This window comes from Channa argus, chromosome 23, assembly GCF_033026475.1.
Source record: "Channa argus isolate prfri chromosome 23, Channa argus male v1.0, whole genome shotgun sequence".
NCBI classification, from domain to species: domain Eukaryota; kingdom Metazoa; phylum Chordata; class Actinopteri; order Anabantiformes; family Channidae; genus Channa; species Channa argus.
In genome coordinates, this window is record NC_090219.1 from 11,896,394 (window position 1) to 11,921,907 (window position 25,514).

The window sequence follows — 25,514 nt, forward strand, 5'->3', positions numbered from 1 at the left end:
CCTGATGCAATTTCATTTTTTCATATGCTTGACCTGAATTGGAGCGTGAGGAGGAAGATAAACTCTCTGCTCCTTTCTCGTCAAAACTCATTAAAGGGGCGTTTCAGAAATATTCCTCTTTCTCTGGTGTGTTTACTGGTCTGACCGATGTGTCCTCATGTGGGTTGTGGTTCTACGGTTTCTGCATCAGCAGCCTGCCTCGCGCTGGCTTTGTTTATGACACAGTGACAACTGCGCTCCAGCACATTAAAGTGAGCTCCGTTTGGGGAACAGTCCTTATCAAGTCTGCAGAAAAGGCATTAATATTGTCAACATAGTGACAAATGAGTTAATGCAGCACATCTCTCTCTTAGCATTGGTATTCATGCTGGGGCACAATATGCAGAAGCCGCTCTGTAACAAGCTGTGGCAATAGACTAGACAGGTTATCATAAACAAACACTTATTGGGGGATATTAGACTGCAGCAGACGCCCAAATAAGAGATGGAGCATTTACGTAAGTCGCCTGAAGTCTAAGGGCAGCACTTCACGTCGGCTCAGGATGCGGTGGCCTCTTTATGTCTAAAAGCACCTTCTCAGAGATCTGTCAGGAGTTCAACAAATGCAATTACACTAACCATTTCCAATTTATTCAGATGGGCCAGATACAGAAGGCATAAATATCAAATGCAGCGAGTGGAGAGCCCTGGAGCAGACCTCAGGTCAGCATATCAGCCACCATCAAGCTGAGACATTGTGGTGCTTTCGCTCCGATTGCTGGAATTGAATTTCTGGGTCTCTGGGCTGGACTCCATCTCAGCCGGTGACTAATGTTGTCGTTCCAAAGCTTTTCCAGACCAATAAATCCACAGGGGAAGACGCAGCAACGCAGTGGGGTAGCTGATTAGAGCTGGCCACAGAGAGATTTCCCCCAAACCAAGTCCACTTCTGCTTCCGCAGCAGTTCTTGGCTTTGGAGGAATAGCACACAGGGAGCCATATAAAAGCTCTGACCCATAAGTTTAATGAAGACTTAAGAGCGAGAGTAGAGGAAGAGCTGGATGAAGAAGCGACTGACACTGTTGAGATTAAAGCTACATAACAGAAACACTTGGTGTTTAGAGGTATAGCATCTGTTGATGAAAATCAAACCCCACAAAACAAATCTTTTTCAGCTTCATGCAAATCAACCATTCTTGATCTAAAGCCATGTCAAAGACCACAGTTAGACGAAGTCTGAAAATGGCTATGAGGTAATGAGGGAGGACAGAGGAAGCCCGAGTGAGACCTAACTAACGTTAGAGAAACAGTGATTAATGTCAGGATCATTATGTATTTTGTGTTTAATTTAAGGGTCCATGTTGTGACTTTACTGTTGCAGAAATGAATGGATTTTCACTGAGTTGGCAGTTGTTAATTCATTAGTGACACCTACAGCTCATTGTCAGGTTAATAAATCACTTCATGAAGGTGATAATATTTCAGTTTTGTTTGAAGCCATTTCAGAGTAAATAATTTAGCTGTAAGATCGTTGTGGAAGATGCTGCTGTTGGTGTTTCTGGAAGTCAGAATAACACAACACAACTCAACAGCATCAAACGATCACATAGTTAAATCAGCACCTATTGTAACCTTCAAGACATGAGAATTTATTAGGATGCATTAGTTTGAGCTCTGTGTGTGTGTGTGTGTCTGTGTGTGTAGCCAACAGTGTGTATTTTAGATTGAAATGACAGTAAAGTAGATTCATCAGATTATTGTTGCCACTCTACAAATATCTTTTTCAATAAAAATGAATTGAAACGGTTCGGAATGTATTTAGTTTGCGCAATGCTTTTTTTTTTTTTATCACTAATAAAAAAAGACAAATTACATAATTCAGTTATTCCCAATATTGATCAAATATTCATGTAAGTTGAGCGTATTAAATTTCTCACTTATTATTAAATTCTATTTTATGTGATGGAAGGAGAATCTGCATCAACTATCGGCCATTAAAATCGGTCGACGGCTACACTACACGACTCAAAACAAAGAGCCGGCATGCAGTGCAGGCCAGGACACCAAAAAAAACATCTAGTTGTGCCTGAAGTTTGTTAGCGATCAACAATACTGCTGAGAAAACCTGGTCTGATGAAACCAGTGCTGAGAGCTCTTCCCCAGCAGAATGATTTGGGGCTTCGCTGCATCAGGGACTCAACACTTTGTCATCGTGGAGGGAAAATTAATTCCCAAGTTTGTCCAGGAGTGTGTCAGGGTGGCTTTCCGTCAGCTAAAGCTCAGTAAAAGCGGAGGACGCAGCATGACAGTGACCCTAAACATGTAAGTGAAACCTACTACAGAACGTCTTCAAACAAAGACAATCCACCTTTTGGAGCCCAAACCTCAACCCAACAGAAAAGCCGTAGAATAAACTCAGAGTCTAAAGTGAAGCAGTGATATGTGAGGAACAATGTCTGATCCAACGCTCACTGTGGTGAGGTATTTTTAAAGATTTATGTTCAGTTGGAGCCTGTGAGCTTGGTGTTGAGCTACATGGGATTTGTCATGAATAAGAAAAATAAGAGAATAATGGCATCCTTACTAAAAAAAACATTCAAAGACAATGTCAACAACGTGTGATTTGATCTGTAATAATTAACAGATTTGTCACGTCACGATGTGAACTGTGAAAGTCTGTTTCACGTGTTTCCCCTCAGGTGTACTGACTTGTGATATGAAAGCTTGAATGGTAAAAGAAACAACGTCAGCCATCTTGCTGAATCGACAACAGGTAATCTGATGTACCAGAGCAGACAGGACACAGATTACATCTGTAATATCGGACAATAAATGAGCTCCCTCCCTTTAGTTTGAGGTCATGTACGTGTGCTGTTCTCCCCCACAGCTCCAGAGACCACGTAGTAAGGCACAGTTAGAAGAAGAAAGTGATAGTTCTATGATTTCTGCTCAGGTTGGGGTTAAAAAATGTAACAATATCCATTAAACCTGGGTTTTGGCTGACATGATCCATCTTCAGCTATTTCTTCATCAAACTGCTTTCTGTCTACTATTATGTCTACGCCAGTCAGTGAGCTGATTATATTGTTTTTTTCATTTAATGTGAGCTTGTGTTTCTATCATATGTGGGACACCTGAACGGACCTGCTTGTATTTGGTGAAGGATGCTAGAACCTGGGCCTGAATCTACTGGACCCTGCAGCTAGGATGGACAGCGCACCCCCCAATTTCCTTTGTGCCCCTCCCAACTGGGCTCTGAACAGAAGTAGCTACTTGAGTCGCAGTCACGGTGTGTGTAACACTACAGCAAGATAAAACTAAGCTTCACTGTGGATTAAAAATACATATCACTTCAAGCACGTGCAGGGACAGACTAAGTCAGGCTAACGTCACGTGTATATTAGCACAACAATTGTGAAAATGTGTGATTGACTGCTAACCAAAGACGGACAACGTTAGGATAATTCAGCCTCGGACATTGTCCAAAGTGGTCTTTGAGACATGTAACTCACAGCTGCACCTTTATCATGTGATAAGTGTCCTCAAGTGTTAAAATCCACTCGTTTTTTTATTACATGCAATGAAGTATTTCAATGGACCTATAACTTTATTATGGCACATGTGCACCAAGGAATCATTTCCATGAGCCTACGCAATGTCACATACATATAGTTATTTTTAATCATAGAATGTAAATCATTTTATTTATATAGCACCAATTCATTAACAAGGAAAAAAACACTCAGAACACTTTATATAACGAAGTCGAGACTATATTTAACGAGAAAAACAACAACTCCCCTTGAGCAAGCACTAAGCCATATAAGCATGTGAGAGAAATTCAGCTTTCAGCACAATATTATAAACTATTTTGCCAGGGAAGAATATATAGGTTAGGGGGAAAAGGGGGCCTGGTGGCTCAATGGGTAGAGTGAATCCCACCCCACCAGGTGGGGCACTGCCCAGCCATCGTACATCGGCATATACCTTTGTGCCGATCCAGAGCCTGGATAAAAAAGTCAAAGGTTTTTAAAAAAATTCGAAATTTCCATGTTGGATCAAAAGTACACGTTTGTGAAAATCTGATAAATGACTGACAAATGTTTATTTCTACTCAGATCTTTACTTTGTCTTGGCAGAAATGAGAAAAGATGAAAGACAAATGCCAAGTCTCTCTCAACATGACAAAACTAGAAAACAATAGAGGGGGAAAGTGGTCTCACAGCGGTGTCCTTTAAATTCTGGGACAGATGAGAATTTACCTTCATGTTCAGGAGGATCTAAAAGGCCAGACCTTCAGTAAATGTCACTGTCTGACTGGGACCCAGCGTTCACAGCCCCCTGCTTTAAAAACTACAAGCCCCTGAAATGGACTTTACTGTACCTCCAAATTACAGAATTTCTCCCAGCAGGTTCCTCATAATTACTAGCAGGACAGTCCTCTGTGTGGAGACCAGAGCAGACCATAACATCCAGCATAACTGCTGGATAAAATAAGTCAACTCTTCAGCACATAACCTGAGCTAGAATGACAGAATAAGAGACAGGCCTTTCTTTCAGTAGAAGACAGCAGACTGAGTTTTCCTGATAAGTGCTTCATTGAAGAGGAGGGTCACCTGCAGATGGAGATCTAACGGCTCGGTGCCTCGGACAGGGGATTGTTCGGAAAGGAATTGGCCACATCCTCTTAAAAACTGCAAATGGTAAGTTGTGTGACATATTTCAGCTCCAAATGGTTTGTGTCCCTTAAATCAGTAAAGGGGGGGGGCTGGTCTATAGGAGGTAGCTTGGAACAGCATTTGTGGTTCCCTGGGGTTGCAGTGTGGCATCCTTGGATGTTAGGCATTACTGTATACAGCTCAGTGGCAGTTTTTTTTACTTTGTACATCGCTTTCAGTTAACTAAGCCTAACTGTATTCTATCGGTCAGATCCTGCCTTTGTGTACTTGTACTTGTAAAACTTCTCCGATGCCGCACTTGATACCACGTTTGCCTAATAAATGAAAAACCTCAGAGGTTTAGAGCTGTTTTAAGATTATGGATGAGGACGAAAGTAAAACTGAACACAAACTCTGCTGTGCTGTCTTAAGATCCAGTTACTAACTCATGTTTCTCAAGAATATTTTTAAAACTTTGGCAACGAGTCTTAAATACAGTAGCCAGAACTTTACATGAAGTACACTTTGTTTTCCCTTCATATTCCTGTGTAGACTCTACAGTCCATGTTGTCCACGCTTCTCCATCCAGGACCTCTGCTTTCTCCCCCCTCTTCTTCTTTTTGTTGTATTTATTAAACAGCAGTCGGCACCATATTTGTTTTGGCAGAAGAACGTGCTAGAGTTTCCATTCTCGTGGGATTTACTTAACTGCAATGGATTGATGAGGATTTTACTAACTCAACTACAAACAAAACAGTTTAGTACTTGTATTGACACTCAAGATCAGCGGGTACTAAAACGCAAGTATTGTACGAACGCGTAGTTGTGGACAACAGCTGCATCATTGTTCACATACTTCCTCATGTACTTTGTGAATGTGTGCAGGATTTATAATGTTATCTACTAGGGGACAGAGTCAGGCCTAATCAGGCCAGATCCAAATCAGAAATTCCTTCTCGCGGATTTTTGCTTTACAAATACGTCAACAGAAGCTCCTGCAGCGCTCAAATAGGTTAATGTTGAGATTACGGCAGAGAAATTGGCAATGTTGACAAAAATGGGAGGCATGTAGGGCACGGACTGCTTACCACTATTGTTGTGTCGATTCCAAGCTCCAAGATCATCAGATACTAACTCACTGCTCAAGGTCACGTGTAAATGCATAGTTAAGCAAACATTTCCTCAGTGTAAAGGTCTCGGAACAAATAGGGTTTGATCCTCTAAAAGGACGTAAGTTGTCTATATTTTCAGACTGACCACCTCACAGCACCATCTCTAGGCCTTATCATTGAAGCAAAAAGTCACCTTGAAGACCTAAATAAAAGAAGCCATTGGCTGGAAAAACACTGAAAAATTAATCTCCAGACTGCCGCACCTCGCCATGACGGTGCTCGCTCAGCCAAAACTAAGGTGATTACTGGACGGGTGTGAGTGTTGACTGTAAGCTGGGAAGATGCGGGCTTGCTGACCGGGATACAAATGGGATTTGCGTCTCATGCAGATCACCAGACATAGCTTTTTAGGCCACGGCAGCAGGGAGAGCATTACAATAATCCCTGCTTCTGCTCACCTTGGAGGCCTACTGGGCAGTTTAGGCCACGGGTGACGCGGTCATGAGCTCGGGCAGCCACTCAAGCTGAAAGCTACGTGACAGCACAGGCATCAAACAGAAATGGACGTGTTTCTCCTGAGTGGGTTGTTCTGGGCGTTGTTACACAGCAAATACCTAAATTCCAATTCACACAATTAAGGGCACCAAAAAAAAAATAAATAAACCGATCAATCTAGAAGATGGAACAAATGAGTCTGATATTTCTGCTAAACATGTAGCTTGCTTTTTCTCCACACAAGGTAAACATCCAACTTTTTCTTCCAAAGCACTGCAGCTTCCTCCCTGCTGAGGCTATTTAGGAGCCAAACCTCACAGAGCAGCATGCGTCTTCCTCACTACACTCTGAAACACAGGTTAACGCCAGATAACACATTATAACAAGTACAACACACTGCAACATACTGCTGAACACCGGCACAGTGCTCCTCAGCAGGGGTGTTTTCCCCATTTTTTGGGGAATTTTCTAAGCAATTGTGCTGTTGCCAGTGTTCACAAGCAGACAACAACACACCAATTTTACCAAATCTATAAAGTATAAATGTCCCAATTAAGGCTTTGGTGCTCTCAGTCCAAGTATCAAGCCAAGTAACGTTGGCTATCTGCCAAATATCAGTCTGCTTAAATTGTATTCTTTCTAAGCTTAAATTATTGAGACAATTTAAATGAAACTGAACTGGGACACTGCGACTCTCAACACAACACAACTCATATCCCCGAACACTGAGCCGTTTTGAGGGCTGATCCCGAGCCACTGCTCCATTTCTTACCAGTTTTAAAAAACTACCTCTCATCTAGGAAAACCCGTTTCACCGCAGCCCCAACTCCCTGCTGATCTAGAAGATTCTTCAACAAACAGATTCTTCACAGAACTAATGTTAAATAATGAAGGTTTTACTGTTTTCCAGCACATTTCGAAGTTGTAAGCAGTTGGTTTATGTGCATCTGGGCCTGTACAAACTACACAGTGTAGGTTTCCATTAATGTAATGCTGTAAGTCAGTGTGAGCAGATCACATTCAGCTAACAGCCTGTCATCAGCTGCAGCACGTGGTTTGATTTTGTTGATGTGACTGTTGTGCAGGAGTAGAGCGGTCGTCCACCAATCTCACAATTGTTGGTTCAATCCCCGGCTCCTCCTGTCACATGTCAAAGGGTCCTTGAGCAAGACACTGAACCCCAACTTAGTTGCTCCTAGTGAGTGTTGATCAGCTGCATAGCATCTTCCCCATCAGTATGTGTGTGTGTGTGTGTGTGTGTGTGTGTGTGTGAGAGATTCTTAGTGTGAATGAGAAGCAGTGTAAAGCACTTTACTATTAACAGGACACCTTCACTGATTTTGGTTTTACATGTACATAAATGGCATTAAACTTCCCTTCATCAAAATATCTCTCTGCTTCTAGTTGAAAAACTCCTCCAGATGACATCACACAGAGGAGTTTTTCATCATTAGGACTTCATAAAAGGTCAGCTGGGGGAGCCCTTTAAAAGCAGGTGGACCATGATTACAAATTTCATAGATAAGCAACAATATAACATAATCTGAACTGAAGGTTGCATTTTTCAGCTCGAAGTAAAGAGATATTTTGATACAGGGAAGTCAAAGGGCAAGTTTAGACGCATTATTGTGCACTTCCACCCTAAACTAAAGCCATACAAAGCAAATTGAAAATTGGTGAAGTCACCCTTTAATACACAAGGCCTATAATTATTTCTATACTGCATAAATCTAACATTTTGTAAAAAACAGTACAATAAGGTAAAACCTACAAATAGTTTCTTGACTCAAAAATGTAATGTTAAAGAAGTGATGAATATATCAGCTTTTCTGACAGAAGTTAGACCTTTTTTACTACTGCTTTGACCTCTCATGTGCATGTGGTTTCAGTACATCGTAATGTAAGGTTTGTATGTTACAAGCTGATAATTTCCTTCAGTTTTGTGAGTCCACAGCAAACAAACAAAGAAATGATGTGATGATGCTGAGGAGGGAGGACAGCAGTGCTGCTGATTACATCTGTAATATTTGACATTTAATCAAGTGTGCAGCTCAAACAACCTTTCAGCAACATGACAATATAACATTTCCACTATGGTGGGAATTATGATGCAGTCCCATGTATTTCTGTATATAAAAAGAAATATACAATTCCAACTCTTATCATTACAGCGTAACAAAAGGGCTGGTCAACTCTTCAGCAGAGAAAAGCACAATCTGAAGCTGCAATTACTACAAAGCCCCAGTTGTTTCTGTGATTAAACCAATAATTTTGTCTTCAAAATGTCAGAAGACAGTGAGAATGCACCTAAACAGTTCCCCAGGTTTGTGTGACTTCATATTATTTGATTTATTTGACCAAAAGTTCCAAACATTTGACTCACATTAATATAAAGCTGAGAAAGACCATAAATCCCCACATTATGAGAAAATGGTAATAATTACTGTCACATTTCATTGATTAATCAAACAAAACGCCACGACGAGGAGAAACATGACCCGCACAAGGCTGCTATTATGGTCAATTGTTTGGATGAAGGCCAAACAATTTCTGATAACCAGTCATGCATCGACCAAAGTCACACTCCAAGCTAAACCAGTTACATCCGACTGCTGCCTGAGCCGCAAGTCGTTTCTCCTCCTACACCGCTCACAGGAAGCTGCATTATCATCAGCCACAGCTTTAATTCCACCTGATGGTAGAATAGAAAAGTATGATACGTTTTTTTATTTAAATATCCTAAACGAATAAATGCTGATATGTCATCATGACTTAACTACCAGTCAGCACATAAAGTGGTTAAAATCCCCTCCACCTTTACCAACAGTGACTTTTGACCCTTAGTTGTTGTTTTTTTTTTTAATTACTGTACACGTTTTTATTAATTCTTGCTTAAAATACATTGTTTACTGGATTTATCCTCCATCTCAGACTCCTTTTGAAAGCCTGGCTCACAGATTATAACTGCAGAGTGATACCTGATAAGACACAGCATTATCTGTCTGACTAATAAATGACAGTTAAGAAATTATATATATATATATTTTGCTACGTATGCCAGACTTTTATGTTCCCTCACTATAATGCAAAATAAGGTTTGGTCTGTCACAGTACTGACACATCTAGCCTAGGAATGTCCTGATTTTCCCAGACTGAGTTTAAGTCCAAGTCCTTATTTTTATTTATTTTACAATCTGCCAATATTGAGTACTGATAGTACTACACCGTTTTGCTTCTAGAATGAGCTCGATCTATTGCGTTTAAGATAATCCCAAAATTCGCGCGTGTTCTCCTGCCAAAGCAAATATGTCAGCGACCTGTGTTAAATGAATATGGAAAAAATTCAAAGAAAATGAAAAAACGACAAACAAAGCAAAAATTTAGGGTGAGATCCTGGATGTAGAATCGTGGACGACTGTAGCTTTTACACAGGAATATTTAGGAAAAATAACTTTGTATTCGAGTCTAGAATAAATGCTATCTATCTATATTTAACCATGTTGTTGCCAATGTCAGTCACAAACATTGAAAGTTTTTAAAATATTCTTGAGAAACATATATATGACTGTTAGTACGTAGATCTTAAGACTTTAACACAGCAGAGTTTGTACTCTGCTCTACTTTTGTCGTCATCAGTTATCTTAAAACAGCTGTAGGCCACCAACGTTTTTCCAATTTGGTTACGGGCACAGTATCAGAGATGTTTTACGAGTAGGAGTAAAAGTACACAAAGGCAGGACTGAGACTAAAACATGTCTAATCTATCCAGCAGCCTCCAACCTCCAGTAAACTTTAGAAGTTGCTGGTTGTACTAACAGTTTGATAAACCAGCATAAAAAGTGATTTCAATCTTAAAGTAGTTCGTGAACCAAATAATGGCTGAATGGTTGCAGTTCTGTCAGAGCAATAATATAATAAGCCACCAATAGCCAAACTACATGTACCTGAAGTTTGACTAAATGTAACCTGGTACTCACTGATTCACTGCAGCAACAACAAACTTTCTTCACACGCACAGAACAAACTCACAACCACTGATAATCAGTCCCTGCTTCTGTCAGTGTCACCTGTGTGCTAGCAGCTAGCTGCTGCTGGCTAACCGTGTCTTTAAAAACCGTGTCGAGGACGGAACAAAGTGTCGGTGACAGCAAGCCACTGACACATGAAGAGAAGAAGCGGGGAATGTGTTTATTTCATTTAGAAATCGCAAATTTAAGTTTGAAACTAAAGCTAAAGCGACACGCGATAACACACCTACCCGTAGCAACGTGAGCTCCGACTTCCTGTTGTTGTCCTACGTCACTTGTGGCCCCCAGATCCCAGGTCCTAAAGTCTGTCCGGTTCATGTCGTGCGGTTTTGACCTGTTTTATGTCCAGACACAGCGATCATTTGTTATATACATTTGCATTGAGTTTTTTTTTTTTTTTTTTTTTTAGCTTAGGTCGTTTCATGTGTGCAGCAAAATGATGCAAATCACTAACCAGTGTATTATAACCAGTGCAGCATTGTTTGCTGCTACCTGCTGGGAAACCAGCATTAGAGCCAGGTACACTATCAAAACTGACACGGGGCAAGGAGAAGAGGAAGCTGCACAAACTGCTGAACATCATGGAGATCAGCTCCATGACCTGACGATCAAACATGGGTCCACTTTGACTGAAAGACAAAGAATCGCTGTGACAGGAGTTCACTCCTATTAGCAGCCATTAATGTGTACAATGATCCTGCTTGTGTCACAAGCAGGATCTTTTCTGACTGCTCACGTGGACTTTACTAAACCTTTACGACAAATCTGTCTGTTCTGCAGCAGACAGAGACAAGGCTGTCCACTAACTGCAGGGTCAGCAGTTTAATGCACAGCTCCTCCAGTTTGATCCAATCTGATCAAATCAGTCTATCTACTTCCAGCGACTGATGTTTGTGCATCACTTGTGATGTTCTTAAAATACATATGCAAAGTGAGTTCTGCTTCAAAAAAAGACTAATCCCCATTGTGATGCCACCGGAAATGTAATACGTTCTGGCCCCATTGGTTTTTCTAACAGAATCTTAGAGACCTGTCCAGAATGGACCCCACCTCTCACCCAATGACAGCTGCGACAGGCTCCAGCCCTGTGTGACCCTGAACACGGTAAGTTGTTTTTGATAATGGATGGATGGAACATGGATGGATGGAACATCACACAGGTGTGGTTGAACTAGTTGTTACGGAGTCCCAGAAACTTCTGCTAAACTCAGGACTTTATAATTTAACAGAAAAACAAACTGGGGGGTGGGAAAGATATAGATGTTTTAATGAAACGGGTAAAAACTTGGACACTGATGGACAAGTGTCCGTGCTGCAGTGCTGCAGTTAATATCAAATCCCAGTGCAAACAGTTCATGCTGGGGAGAAGAAGCAGTGGAGGAACTGCAGAGGAAGGAAAAGTAGCTTGAAACTGGAACTCGTACCAATCCGAGTTCTAAGGAGGCGTTTCTTTTTTATGATAAGGAGTCTGGATCCTCCTTCAGGGTTTAATTAAAAGTGGAACGTAGAGCCCTTATCAGACCGGCAGCCTGCAGTTTCCACTACTCCACAGTGTTTGCTGAGAGATTATATAATATTACTGATGAAAAGCAGTTACTGGCCACATTTGGTTCAAAGTGACTGTAATACTAACACAAAGTGGACTTGGACTTATTTATGCACAGTCCAGAGAAAAGATGGGATGTATGTTCAAATGTATAGACTGTATGAAAAGTAAGTACACTTTTGCTTTTGTTTTACTTGACTTTAACTTTATAAAATGTTTTAATGCTGTATCATGTCGTTACCAAAAGTTTTGTTGAACAGTAGCTTATTTTCATGATTTGCGGTATTTGCTGCAGTATTTCAGGCTTCAAACTGGGCTTGAAACGGACTCAAAAAGATTCAGTTCTTTGAACTGAAGCAGTTGCATCTCATGACGGGCTGGTCTGTGCTGGTCTGGCTACTGCTTTGTTTCATTTTGTGATTCTTTTTCATGCATGTTTTGTGTTGCTGTGAATATTTTATGTCTCTGTTTTTTTTTCTTTCTGGTTGTTCTACATCTCTTTATTGTTGTTTTCAATATTTTTTCACTGGAGTCTCCGTGGATATTTTTTGTCTCCGTGGATGTTTTGCGTTGTTTTTGCTGATAGTTTGCAGATACTTTACATCTATTTGGGGTCAGTTTACATTTTTAATGTCACAAGCAGCACCTGCCACAGGAGGCCAGGCCCGTCCAAACAAGTTCGTGTGCCCCCTGAGTTGAAATCCCTTTCTTACAAAAAAATCTGAAATGCTTTAACAGCTAACATTTTAATAATCCAATACTCAATATTTTCTAAACAAAACAGAAAATAGTGTTATGTGTACTTAGAGTTCAAACAACGCTCTGTCTAGCCAATTAAAACAGCTACCATATCTATTTTATTTGGGCATCCAAGCCATTTTATCACAAGGTTGACCTTGTCGTTGGGTAGAGCTTTCACGTGGTGCACACTCGCAAGGGTCAGCTTGTGCCGCTAGCGTCTGAACATCATCTAACGTGAAAACTGTGAAATGAATGCAGATATTTCATGTTGAGGAGATTTGGCAACTGTAGCCAGAAACTCCAGCTCTTGTAATGCTGAGTTCAAAAACCAACCAATGTGTCAAATGTATGTCCTGCTTTGTACACTTTTGTAATTGCGTTTATGTTTCTGGATCAGAGCAGACACTGTATGGCTGTAGCTTGCTGTAGCTTAGTGGATGAATGGCCAATTGACTTGGTTCATGTGTTATATATATTAGTGCTTATTGAACCATTTTTCAGCGCAAAACATGTAACTGATCTCCTCCTGTGGATCTTAGTTTATGAATATGGTTATGTTGGATGTTACTATTGTGTGTGGGTGCACCTGCACCTGTGCGTATGGATGGTACTTATTTACATGTATTTACTCTCTGTTACAGTTTATTTATCCATCGTGTAAAATGCCAATATTAATACAAAAAATGTGTCGATAACAAACCACTTTAAATCAAGAGTCCCCCCTGTCCCCCCCTGATCTCTTGTGTCCACTCAGTCATCCATTCATGCTGCAGCAGCATCTGATGTCTGACTCTTCCTTTATAGTCCAGCTTAGGTTTTTACCAGGTGAAAGGTAGGTTGTGGTAAATCTTGCAACAACAAGAACTAACGCAGAGAAACATTGTGCAGCTCAAGACTCTATACAAAGCAGCGTTAGAGGCTGTGTCCATCCAAGACTTTACTCCAGATGTAGAAATCTGAAGAACTACTTGTAAGCTTTCAGTTAGTAATCATTTAAAGTTCATGTCTTGGGTGGAATCAACACTGTAGTCTTTTTCTTTATTTTTAACATTTTCTCTCACAGCTGTTCTGTGCTGTCTGGTGTGCACTGTACTCTGTTACCATTATTGTTCACTGTCCCCGTGTCTGCAACCACTTTCCAATGTCTTCCAGCTGCACAGTGCATGTGCGCATCACCACCGTACAGAGAAAGAGCAGAGGAATAAGAGCCCTCCTGGCTGTTGGCTGACACTGACCCATGTGGGCGACTCTGCCCACAGAACAACATCTTTTGAAGTTCTCCAGCTCCAAACAGGAGCAACACTGTAGGTGCTGAGCAGGCAGTTGCTATGCAACAATTCGTCACCGGCAGGCGGTTGGACCTGAGTAGGGAGCAGCAGTCAGGCGGAGGAGGTGGTTTGAATCAGTGTTGTGAAAAGCCTGAGGTTCACCCGCGTCTCTGCAGCCTTCTTGTAGGCGAGCTGTCAGTAGATTTGATTATTTGAAAGCTTAATGGGGGAACTAGGCCAATGCAGCTGCAACGAGAATTGCAGTGTGGAAATATCAAAGAAGAACAGAATGTAAATGCAGTGAAAACAGATCAAATTAGGTTATGCAAACAAATCCAACTGACTGAACTAGCTGATGTAAGACAGCAACAGTGGTGTCAGTGAAATCTGTGAACAGGGGAAATATGCAGTTAATGTTTGTCTCACAACACTGACATGACAAACGTACATTTACTTATTGTTCCCTGTGAGAACTTCTCTTTTAGAAAAGGTCAGATTTTCTCTCTGTGTACAAACATTTATAAATTTTATGGGATGTGGCAGCTTGACACTTGGAGATTACAAACTTCTAAAGGGGAAGGCGTCGGAAATGAACTTTAATCCTCAGTGTCATTAACCTCCTAGGAGGAAAAGTTTAAAGTCGCATGTGTTGAAGTCAGAACCAAGTTGCAACTCAGATGTTTAGGGTTAGAGTTAGTTGACTTGAGTTCACACATTGGATCAGATGCAAAGAGAAAGGAGGAATGGATTTTTATGGTTAACACAGTTCTATGGTTCTCCACCCTAAACAAACCTCCCTTTTAATGAGGAAAGGTTCTGCGTTTTGCAAAAAGCTATGACCAAGTTGGAAAAGAGTTTCAATATTTTCCAACAGCTGTATAGTGAGTCATGAAATGTCCCCAATAAACATTACTAAACAAGTATTTTTGTCCCATACTCTGCTTCCACTAATTGTTATTTGTTCTTCTATACAGTTTTGAACTATATGAATGTCTATACCAATATGTCTCAGTAAAACAGACGTAATATTCAGGAAAAAAACTACAGGATTTTGCAGACAACTGCCAAAGACAGATGCCGTACTTGGTGAGGTTCAGGTTGAACTTCAGGTTCCAAAAAATCTTGTTTGATGTGGAAAACAAGTGCAGTAGATTCTGATTGTGTGGGACGATGCTGGAGCCACAGAGTGCAGTGCTCTGTGTGTTTGGAGCTGGAAATTGATGTGGCTCTTGTGGGAGTTGTGGTCTAAATCAGAAATCCACATCATATCCTGGCTGCGTCTGTCTGCGGCTGCCTTTCCTCTCCTCTCTCCAGGGTTTAATTAGAGCGGCTGAGCTGTGTGTGAATAATGCAGCACCTGGACACACCTGAGCGGCTGCGAGAGCAGAACTAATTCCACATTTACCCCTCTCTCTCTTTACATCTCTGGGGAGACAGAGGGATAAGAGATACACAGCAGTCTTTTGGTGTTTTAGTTTGTCGGGGGAGTCAATCTCACTTTGATCTAAAACAATGCTTCATATTCTCTCTCAGTGTCACATTTTGTGTGTAAACTATTCCTAATTTCAAAATATAGAGCAGTCAAATAAATGTAATAGTTCAAATATTACACTTCACTGGCTCCACTTGGTAAACAGATACTTATTGACCTCCCTGCTACATTTCACAACACTAACTACAGGAAATAATAACTTTATTAGTGTTGCCTATGTTGCTTTGCTACAAGTATTAAGAGTATTGAATGTATTACATGAGAGTAATTGTGGTATAAGAAATCTAACATATTAGTGAAATCCATTAAAAAGAAAGAAAAGGAAGAGCTACTCAAACAGGCAGCAGGAGGATGAAGAGTGGACTGTTTGTGCCACCCAGTGGTGGCACGACTGGATTTCGACTGCAGGCCTTTATTCCCTTAACTGGTCCAGTAAAGGGAATAAAGTCCAGTCTTAACTGGTGATCTGTGTTTTTACAGACTAGCTCCATTCAAGGTCAAGGAGTGTGGTTCAATCCACATTTAGCCATTCAACAGCTAAATAAGTCAAACAGTTAGCAGAGCTGGCAGAGCAACATGTTGTCTGCTTCAAATACTAACATACTTTAGATGATCTCTCGCTCATCAGTGGACTCACTAAACTCACTTCTCTTACTTTCTCTGTGCTGGAACCCATCAATGGTCCGATTTTTTTATTTAACCGCGTGTATAAGCATGTACGGACAATTTATGTTTCTGCATTTTCTCACCCAAAGGTTGGACAGACCAATACTCTTTCTATAATTTGTTGTCCAGAAAAATAAAATGATCCGACATTCTTTGAGCATCACACATTAAAGGTTAAGTGCCACATAAAGAAAGAAACAAGCACTGAGAAGACACAGGTTGAAGTAAAACTTACTAGTGGACAGAAAGTGTCCAGCTCCATGCAGGATGGCCTCTCTGCCACATCACGTGTTCTTTAGGTGGCCTGGTAGCTCAATGAGTAGAGTGATGTGTGTCTTTATAGTCTTGACTTTATTCTGTAAAGTGCCTTGAGATGACTTTGTTGTGAACTGGCGCTATATAAATACAGTTGAAATGAATTGTAGTGAGCAGCGGGATGGGATGTAGAAGACAGCGGGATCAGATCCCAGCCTGCCCACCAGGTGTGTCCCTGAGTGAGACACTCAACTCCCTGCGGACCCCCCCTGCTGCTGCCCACTGGGTTCAGTGCAGAGAAAGAATTTCATTGTAACATGTATTTGCTCAGTGACAGTAAAAGTTGTTCTTGTTCTTCTGCACATCCACAATCCACAGCACTATTTGTGAAACTGTTGATTCAGGGGGATTTTCACACAGAAGCATCTCTGGGGTTCACAGAGAACGATCTGAAAAAGAGAAAATATCCAGTGAGCAGCAGTTCTCTGGGTGACAATGTCATGTTGATGCCAGAGGTCAGAGGATAATGGCTGGACGGCTTCAAGATAATAGAAAGGCAACAGTAACTCCAATAACTGCTAGTTCCAACTGAGGTGTACAGAAGAGTATCTGTGAACACACAACATGTCAAACCTTGAAACAGATGGGCTTTGGTAGCAGAAGGCCACAGCTACCCCTCCTGTCAGCTAAGAAACTGTGATGGAAATGTACTGTATATAGAATACAGTAAACCGTTAAATTTACTTTAGTTTTAAATACTATAACAGCTAAAACATCAGTTTGCTGACTGCTTGCAACACAATGATGAACGTTACATGTAATCGACGTATTTTCATAATCAACTAAGTCAATTATGTGGAATTGTTGCCACACTCTAGTGAGAAAACGCAGAAAACTAAATAAAGAAAGAAATATATGCATCTAAATAATACAAAGAATTCTCTGGGAAATGTTATATGCTGCTTTTGGAGGCCTCAGAGAAGTTGTAAGTCAAGATTTGGGCATCTGGGTGTCTGCAGTGAATTATTGAGATTTACACCAAATTACAGCCAATTATAAACTTTTCACACAGGTCTTCTGTAATTCATCTGCTCATTGTAAGTTATGATGAGCATTAATTTAATGATTAGAAGTCAGTAACCCAATTCCACATATCCATATACAACATAAAATGTAGGCTGATTAATTACAGTGGGAGCAGTGGGAGTAATACATTGGTGGGAGCACTATTAGATCTCTTATGTAACAACCAGTAGCAAACCATTGTGAAAGTAAGAAAAAATGGATATACTTAAAGACATTTTCCATGAAGTACATGTGTATGCTTTTGCTTAAAAAACAACTCATCGCTCTGACGATAAACGAAGTTTTTTTTCTGGTTCAGAACACATGAACGCACCGTGCCGCGTGGTGTTAACATGGAGACCATGAAGGTAGCACAGAAACGTACGCCAGACGCTGATTGGTCAGTTCTCGTCTGTTTTGAGCACGTGACATTGAAGATGGCTGCCAGTGAAGGGAGAAAAGATGGTGAGTTATAATTTTTAATCGTGTTCGTTGTTTTAATGAATCTGTTGGTCCTCAGAACTGGTCGTGGACGTGCTAATAAAGTCAGACTTTGTGTGACTTGGTCAGATCTTTAACAGAAATTGGCTCCGCTCTTCCCTCGATCATGATGCTAGCCGGCTAAGCTAATTACTGTAGACAACTATTTAATACACTTGTGAGGTACTTTTACTTCTACTCCCCTACAGATCGAAGGGACATATTGCATAATTTTCTCCACCCATGTGCACAATGGGGTTGTTAAAATGTTAAGATTAAAGCACATCAACTACTGTAAGCTGTTCTTTAACACTAATGTAAAAAAAATTGGGACGATGTGTAACGTAAATAAAAACACAATGCTATGATTTGCAAATCTCATAAACTCATATTTTATTCACAAAAGAACACGAACAGCAAACCAGATGTTGAAAGTGAGACATTTGACCATTTAATCTAAGATATTAGCTCATTTTGAATTTGATGGCAGCAACATATCTCAAAACATTTGGAAGAGGGGCAACGAAAAACATTTATCTCTAAAGTTCAGCAACTGGTCTCAAGGGATGCTGCACATTGGTAAACATCACCCTGTTCCACCTTTTTTTTCCATGAAATGGTAAAATGTCTCAGTTTATGTTCTATTGTGAATAAAATATGGGTTGGTGAGATTTGCAAATCATTGAATTTTATTATTATTATTTTTTTACATTAAACATCCTCCCAACTTTTTTGGAATTGGGGTTGTAAAACAAAGACAAAACCACAAAAGCAAATTGGAATGGAAATGTTGTGCTGACGTTAACAGTAAGGAGAAAATTACCTTCTATCCCGGTTTATTTTTCTGTCTCCAGCTTGTTAAAATGATCTCATTACAGTTTATTTTCTGTGTTATCTTTTTAAAAATAAATCAGCTCTTTCAGCATGTTTACACAATTAAATGTGAAAACCAATAAAACAAAGATGAAAAATGTAAATCAAAAGAGAAATGTAATCATATCAATACCACTGTCTAAAAATACTGAAACTTGTTACTTTGTAAGAGTCACTGATTCCTTGTTTGGTAGCTTCACCAACAAGATAACTGGTGCAAAAACATTGTCCGTACAATCTGCATTTACATATTATCTTGTTTGTAGTAATGTGTGTATCAGATCATGTGCAGATGTGTTCCTCTCACAGGTCAGGACAGTATTTTGGAGCCGCTTTGTTTTCCGGAGCAACCATCTCTCGACTCCGGTGCTCCCCATCTGCAGCATCCCTCTGAAGAGACGCTGGTGTGTCTGTTCTGCTCTGAGTCCGTCCCCCTGCTGCAAAAGGACGTCCTGTTGAAACACCTGCTGCTGGAGCACAAGCTGGTCATTGCTGACGTCAAACTTGTTGCAGACCTCCCTAAGTACAAAACTCACTCACTCACTTGAGATTTAAGTCACTTTATATTATAATTGCAGAAATATGTTATGTTGTATCAGAGCTGAACACTATGCTTATTATGCTGTAGCTGGAATCTTTAATGTCAGCCATTTATAATAAATGACCAGTTGCTTTTCTGATGAGTTCCCTGTCGTCTGCCAGGTACATGTTATACTGGAAAGGCAGATTCTTAGAGCAGCCTGTGACCGATTTCTGTAGCGTTATCAAGACAAACTCCACTGGCCCAATCGGTGAGTAGAGGCACAGTTGAGGTGTGAAGCAGCAGATCCAAAGGCATTGATAACTTTAAATTGTTCTGAAACAAAGACAAACCGCCAAAGCCAAAATTACTTCTTCTTAACAATGTTTATGTTCTTGTCTTGTTAAAATCATCTCATTACAGTTTATGTTTATTTTCTGTGTTATCTTGTTGAAACGCTTCATTTAACATGTGTTTTCATTCGGTGAAAATTTCAAACACAAGCTTACATTTATTTTTTGGCTGTAACCTTTTTAGGGCTGCACCATCATATTTGTTATCTTTAAAAAAAAAACACCAATCCTTATTTGATTGTTACTTTTTCAGAGAAACAGGAGGACTACTTTCTTCTATGTGATGTTCTTCCAGAGGATCGACTCCTCAGGGAGAAGCTGCAGCAGAAACGACTGGTGAAGAGCCGACACTAAATCTAATATGCAAACTCTATTTAGAAGTCTATACTCCATTTCCACTAGATTCAGTTTCCCACCAAAAGTAAAACTAATATCTGTCAATGTAAACGCGTTAATTCAGTGTATCATTTTTTAGAGTTTTTAGAGTAAAAACATGTAAATGATCCTCACCACAATAGGCCAGTAGGAGGTGCTGTTCTTGTTCTGTGGTGTTTGTCTGACTTCTCTGGTCGTCCACAGGAGGAGGTGCTGGAGCAGCAGCAGAGGGAGAGAGACGACAGCAGCTTTCATCGTCTCTGCATGTTCTGCAGCGAAGAGTTCACGGGAAACAGGTGCTGCACGTGTAATGTGATGACACATACATGTCCATCTTTACCTTCAACCTTCTAAACGATGGAACATACTGTGCAGCACTGTGCAAAAGTCTTAGGCCACCATCACATTTGGTGTTGTAGCAAGGTTGCAATGATGATCTATTACTGTTGTCTGTTATCTATTATTAGTATTATTATTAGTATTCTAGGTCTCTTTGTTTAAAAATAACCAAGCAATAACACAAGACATATGTACACATCATTAAACAAATAACAACAAAATATTCAGAGAAACAGCTTCTACAGGCAAAAGTCAGTAATTCGAATGAGCTCCCACACTCGCATGTAATATTCAAGTGTGGACTCTACAGAGACCAATGCACGACTCGTTGTTTTATTTGGCTAATTTCACTGCATTAGCAGTGTGGTTGGATCATTGTTTTGCTGAAAAATAATTTTCCCAATCAAACACTTTCCAAAAAAGAAAAACATGATGAATTAAAACCTGGTTGTGAGCATTCATGGTCTCATCAATTCGTACAGTTTCACCAACCCCAGTGGCAGAAGTGCTGCTCGATACCATGACAGACCCTCCAAAATGTTTCACCAATGAGGTGAAATGACCTTCAACCTCTCCCCAACTTCTCTTATCAGACACTGTCAACACATGAGCCTGGATTACAAATTTGAATGTATCACTCTGTGAGCGTTTTGGCCCCGTTCCCCTCGGAACTTTGTTGACGGCTGTCTTTTCACAAAGCCATTCCTTATCAGGCTGCTTCAGACTGTGGAAGGATCAACACGACGTCAAGAGGAAACAGCCAGACGCCAGGTTCTTGCAGGACATCTTCCTGTGTCTCACAGAAGAAATACTAAGACACTTTCCATCAGATTTTGACAGTTTTCTTGGTCTTCCACTCCTGTTTTTGGCTTAAGAGACACAAGACACATCCTGTGTCACTTGTCATTTAATTCTATAGAAGCAGTTTTAGTCTAAAATTCATGTTTTTTAACACTGTGAACATATTTTTCAGTTTTATTCTAATATACTGAAATAATGATATGGTCATCACGACATTGCTAAAACAACAGGTGGCCTAAGACTTTTGCACAATACTGTCAGTTACAAAATATGAAATCTATCAGAAGTAGACTCAAAACAACAGCAACTAAATGACAAACTGTGAACAAAAGGTTACAAATTGGAAGCAGCGTGTGTGTATTTGTGACAAATTCGAACATAAATTTGAAATAGATCATTATTTAAAAATAAACCAAACGTATTGTATTGTTCTCACTTGCTGGTGTAAAATATTTAGTTCTATTCAAGCTCAAAAACTGGGGGTTAATCTATAATTAGTTAAAAGGACTCAGACAACGATGCATTTCTCTCAGTACATTCTGCCTTGGAAACCACACACTTCTGGTTCCCACGGAATATGTAAGTATTTAAAAACCTCTCACAAATATCCCGTTACTCGTTTTTCAGGTCGTCTCTGCTGAACCACATGGCCAGAGAACATTCGTTCAGCATTGGACTGCCAGACAACATCGTCTACTGTGACCAGTTTCTGGACACTCTGCAGAGCAAACTGGACAAGTAAGAAAAGTCAAATCATTTTAAAACTGGGAAATAATTCTACCATCACTGGTTTAAACCCTCAAACTCCCCAAAATAGACCTGGGACTGGGGTCAATCAACATTTTCAAATGTTGGTTTGACAAATGTAATAAAATGTGGATTTACAGTGAGATTTCTACCACTGCACCTCACTGTAGTTTTCTCAAATTGTCCACCTGACTTGCACCATTGCAAAGTATATTGTTCATCATTCTATTGACTCGGATTGTGTCTGACAGGATTTTTATTTAGCCTTTAGCCTCTACGCTTCATAGTTCCCCATGTACCTCATTGTCTTCTGTATGTTTTAGTTGTTTGTTTAATGGCTAAAACCTTGAATGTCCCTTTAAGACAGAACCAGATACACAGACCTGCTGAAATCCCAGAGTTTACTCTTTGCTCAAGGTTGATGAAGTTTCTCTGACACGTATTTTTAATAGTAATTCATGGGTATGAAAAACATGGGTATGATGACAACGTATCTGTTACGCTCTCGTCAGTCTGCAGTGTTTGTACTGTGAGAAAACATTTCGAGACAAAACCACGCTGAAGGATCACATGAGGAAAAAATCTCACCGCCGCATCAACAGCAAGAACTGCGAGTATGACCGCTTCTACGTCATCAACTACCTGGTAAAAGAAAAAACTTCGTTACACTTTGGCTCCTGTTGTTTCTATGTTCAAAGATGTTTCATGCAGCAGCTGTGAAATGTTTGTTTTCTGCACAGTAACTGATCCGGTAGAAACATATAAAGTCAAAGCCACAGTGCTGGAACTGGAACAGGGTTTTAATCCTACGTAGGTAACACGCCTTTAAAGTTCGGGGAAAACTTAATATAGTTCTCTTTTTGCAGTAAATACACATTTATTACTTTAAAATGGTTTTCTGTGACTTCAGTGCCCAGTTATTGTGACAGTTAAGTACATGGTTTGATTTGGTGTTGATTAAAAATTGGTAGTTTCAGCACCAGATAGATTTTGGAATAACGGCAGGATTGTTGCTCTGCGGCTGATCTTCAGACGTCTCTTGTCGTCCTCCTTTCAGGAACTGGGGAAAACCTGGGAGGAAGTGCAGAGTGAAGATGACCACGAGCTAGTGGACGATGAGGATGAGTAAGTTTATCCAGCAGGAACCACATGGGTCAGAACACATCAGTCTGGGGACATAACGTTCAGGTTTTACAGATCCAACAGCCTCCTCAGATGTACAGAGGCCTGATTTCAGCTCATAGCTGTGTCTGGTTTTGTCCACAGTGACTGGTCGGACTGGCAGGCTCATCCCGTCTCTGCTGTGTGTCTGTTCTGTGATCATCAGTCAGAGACGATGGAGCAGATCTACACACACATGAAGGTACAGTAAAACCACAAGACTGCTGATTCCTGTTCCCTCAGCTTTGATACTGGTCCAGTGCTCATCTCGATGAACTGGTTTACTATAGACATTAGGAGCCTTTCACTGAGATCAACATTACAACAGGCTTGAATTTCTACTAATAATAAGTAGGACACTTTTAAAGTGTCGTGATCTGAGGCAAAGAAAAGACGGTATGTTACCAAGTACTCGATGCACCTGTAGAGACGGGATTATAACTAAAGCAAAAGCTTTGGAAGCACCGAATCAATACGAAGCTGTTGTGCTGAAAACGCTCTGATACAGTTAACAATGGTGACATCTGCTGCTCAAATCCTGATCTAATCCTGGATCAGGTCCATCAGTTATACAGACACTAGAAACCGTGATCGGCAAATAACAGAGCACGAAAGCTCATTTGCAGAGCAGCTACGAAGAATTTAAGGATGCTGCAAAAATGCAGAAAGACACAGGCAAAAAGTCCTCAGTGGCACCACGATCCAACCGTGAATCATACGTTTACACCAATCAGCCATAACATTAGGACCAGCGGTGCAATTTAACACAATCCAATACAGCAGCTCTGCCATGAATTCTACTTTCACCATGTTATAACTTCTCAGTTTTTCGGTTGAAACTGTCAGAAAGGGGATAATTCTCTGTTTATTATTGAGGTCAAAGTGGGTGCTGGAGTCGTACTAGACTGCATTAGAACAAGAGGTGGCTCCATGACTCTGTACATAGATTATAAAGATTAAAGCTTTTTGCTTTAGGTACCAACTTCCTATTCCTCCAGAATCACCTTCAGGATAACCTGCACCTGCACCTGCACAGTTTGGTCCAGACTCAAACTGTGTTCTCGATGGCATCAACACTTTGGCCAATCACAGATTCACATTGCTGCAGGCTCCGCTTTGTTTACCCCATTGCTGATGGGAATCTGCGTCTTCTTTTTTTAGGAGGATCACGGCTTCGATCTGCATAAACTGAAGACAGAACTCAGTGAGTAAAACACAATGTGCACATGTCCAAAAGCTGCGTCACCATGTTGAAATCAGATTGGATTTGAACTTGATTACTTGAGTTGGGTTAGTCTGAAGTAGTTGTTGCTCCTTTTTTCTTCCCCTGTCTTTTAGTTTTATGCTTTGTAATGAGCATCACAGGGACACTGCCATGAGAGGACAACCTGTCCTAATTGTCTCTCCTCAGATCTCAGGTTCTACCAGCAGGTCAAAATGGTGAACTTCATCCGGCGGCAGATCCACCAGAGCCGCTGCTATGGCTGCCAGGAGAAGTTCGAGTCCAGAGCTGAAGTTCTGTGTCACATTTTGGCTGAAGGTCATGTGATGAAGCTGCCAGAGGCGTCCACCTGGGATCAGCCACAGTGAGTCCAACAGACAAGACTTCTCATTTTTTGGTGCCTCGTAGTCACGTTTGGTTTGGTTCAAATGGAAGTGAACCCTTGACCTCCCTTGACCTCCGTGTCTCCTAAGGTATTACTTCCCAACATACGAGAACGATGCCCTGCTGTGTACATTGTCCGACAGCGAGGAAGGTGAAAGCGAGGAGAGAAGTCACGGTGACGACATCCCAGTCATTGCAGAGGACATCTCCAACCTTAGAGTCTTGAAAAAGACCAGCGTCCTGAACCAGCTGCTGAGAAACAGAAACTCCTGCAGCTAGGACAGTGGACAGACAGACTGCTGGACTTCCTGTACAGTTGTCCCTCTCATCATACGAGTTGTCGTCTGTGGACACACACAGACACGTGCACTCTGTCCCAAAGACGCACTTTACCAAACACCAGGAGCTGATTCAGATGTGCAGACCTGCTTCTCATTTCCATTCAAACAATAAATAGGAACATAAACATCTGTTTTACTGCTCGTACTTTGTTTAGTGCAAACTCATGACAACTCTCGTTAACATCTACATTTTAACAGCTTCTCATCATATACGGTTTAAAACAGCCTCCGAGCTCGTTCACATGATGTTTTCTTGGGGACTCGAATGAACATCGACGTATTCTTCATGTAAACCAATCGCTGGGATGTGGAGCTTCCACACTTCCACAGCTGCTCAGTAGAGGTCAGCACCAACCTGATAATGAGATTTAAAGCAGCACTAAGTAGGATTTTATATATTTTCTGGTAAAGTAAATAAAAGCAGCAGCAGTGACGCAGCATTTGTGTGTATAAAACAAAATTCAAACAGGCTGAGGGTGATATAATCACAGGTCTTTGGCTGCAGTTAAAAAAGACTCACGGCTTTTGTCTGGGTATTAAATAAAAGCTCTACAGCCAGATTTTATTTCTCCGACATGTTTTTTTTTTTAAATTTTTATTCCAACAGCTTCTT

General features: G+C 40.7%; 2 protein-coding genes across 3 annotated transcripts in view; one reads left to right on the forward strand and one right to left on the reverse strand.

Moving 5' to 3' along the window:
* Positions 1-10,562, reverse strand: part of immp2l (inner mitochondrial membrane peptidase subunit 2) — a 135,106-nt gene extending 124,544 nt beyond the window's left edge. For both annotated transcript variants that reach the window (XM_067492859.1, XM_067492858.1), the window contains exon 1: positions 10,503-10,562. The gene's annotated coding sequence lies outside the window, so the exon portion shown is untranslated. The remainder of the gene's footprint in view (positions 1-10,502) is intronic.
* A 1,388-nt stretch (positions 10,563-11,950) lies between these two features.
* znf277 (zinc finger protein 277) lies at positions 11,951-25,378 on the forward strand. Its single transcript, XM_067492898.1, has 13 exons — positions 11,951-11,985; positions 17,625-17,770; positions 18,968-19,181; positions 19,361-19,449; positions 19,785-19,867; positions 20,111-20,202; positions 21,674-21,784; positions 22,306-22,438; positions 22,851-22,918; positions 23,060-23,156; positions 24,116-24,158; positions 24,366-24,540; positions 24,650-25,378. The coding sequence occupies exons 1-13, from the start codon at positions 11,954-11,956 to the stop codon at positions 24,837-24,839; spliced, it is 1,473 nt and encodes a 490-aa protein (XP_067348999.1). The 5' UTR covers positions 11,951-11,953; the 3' UTR covers positions 24,840-25,378.
* Positions 25,379-25,514: the final 136 nt, after the last annotated feature.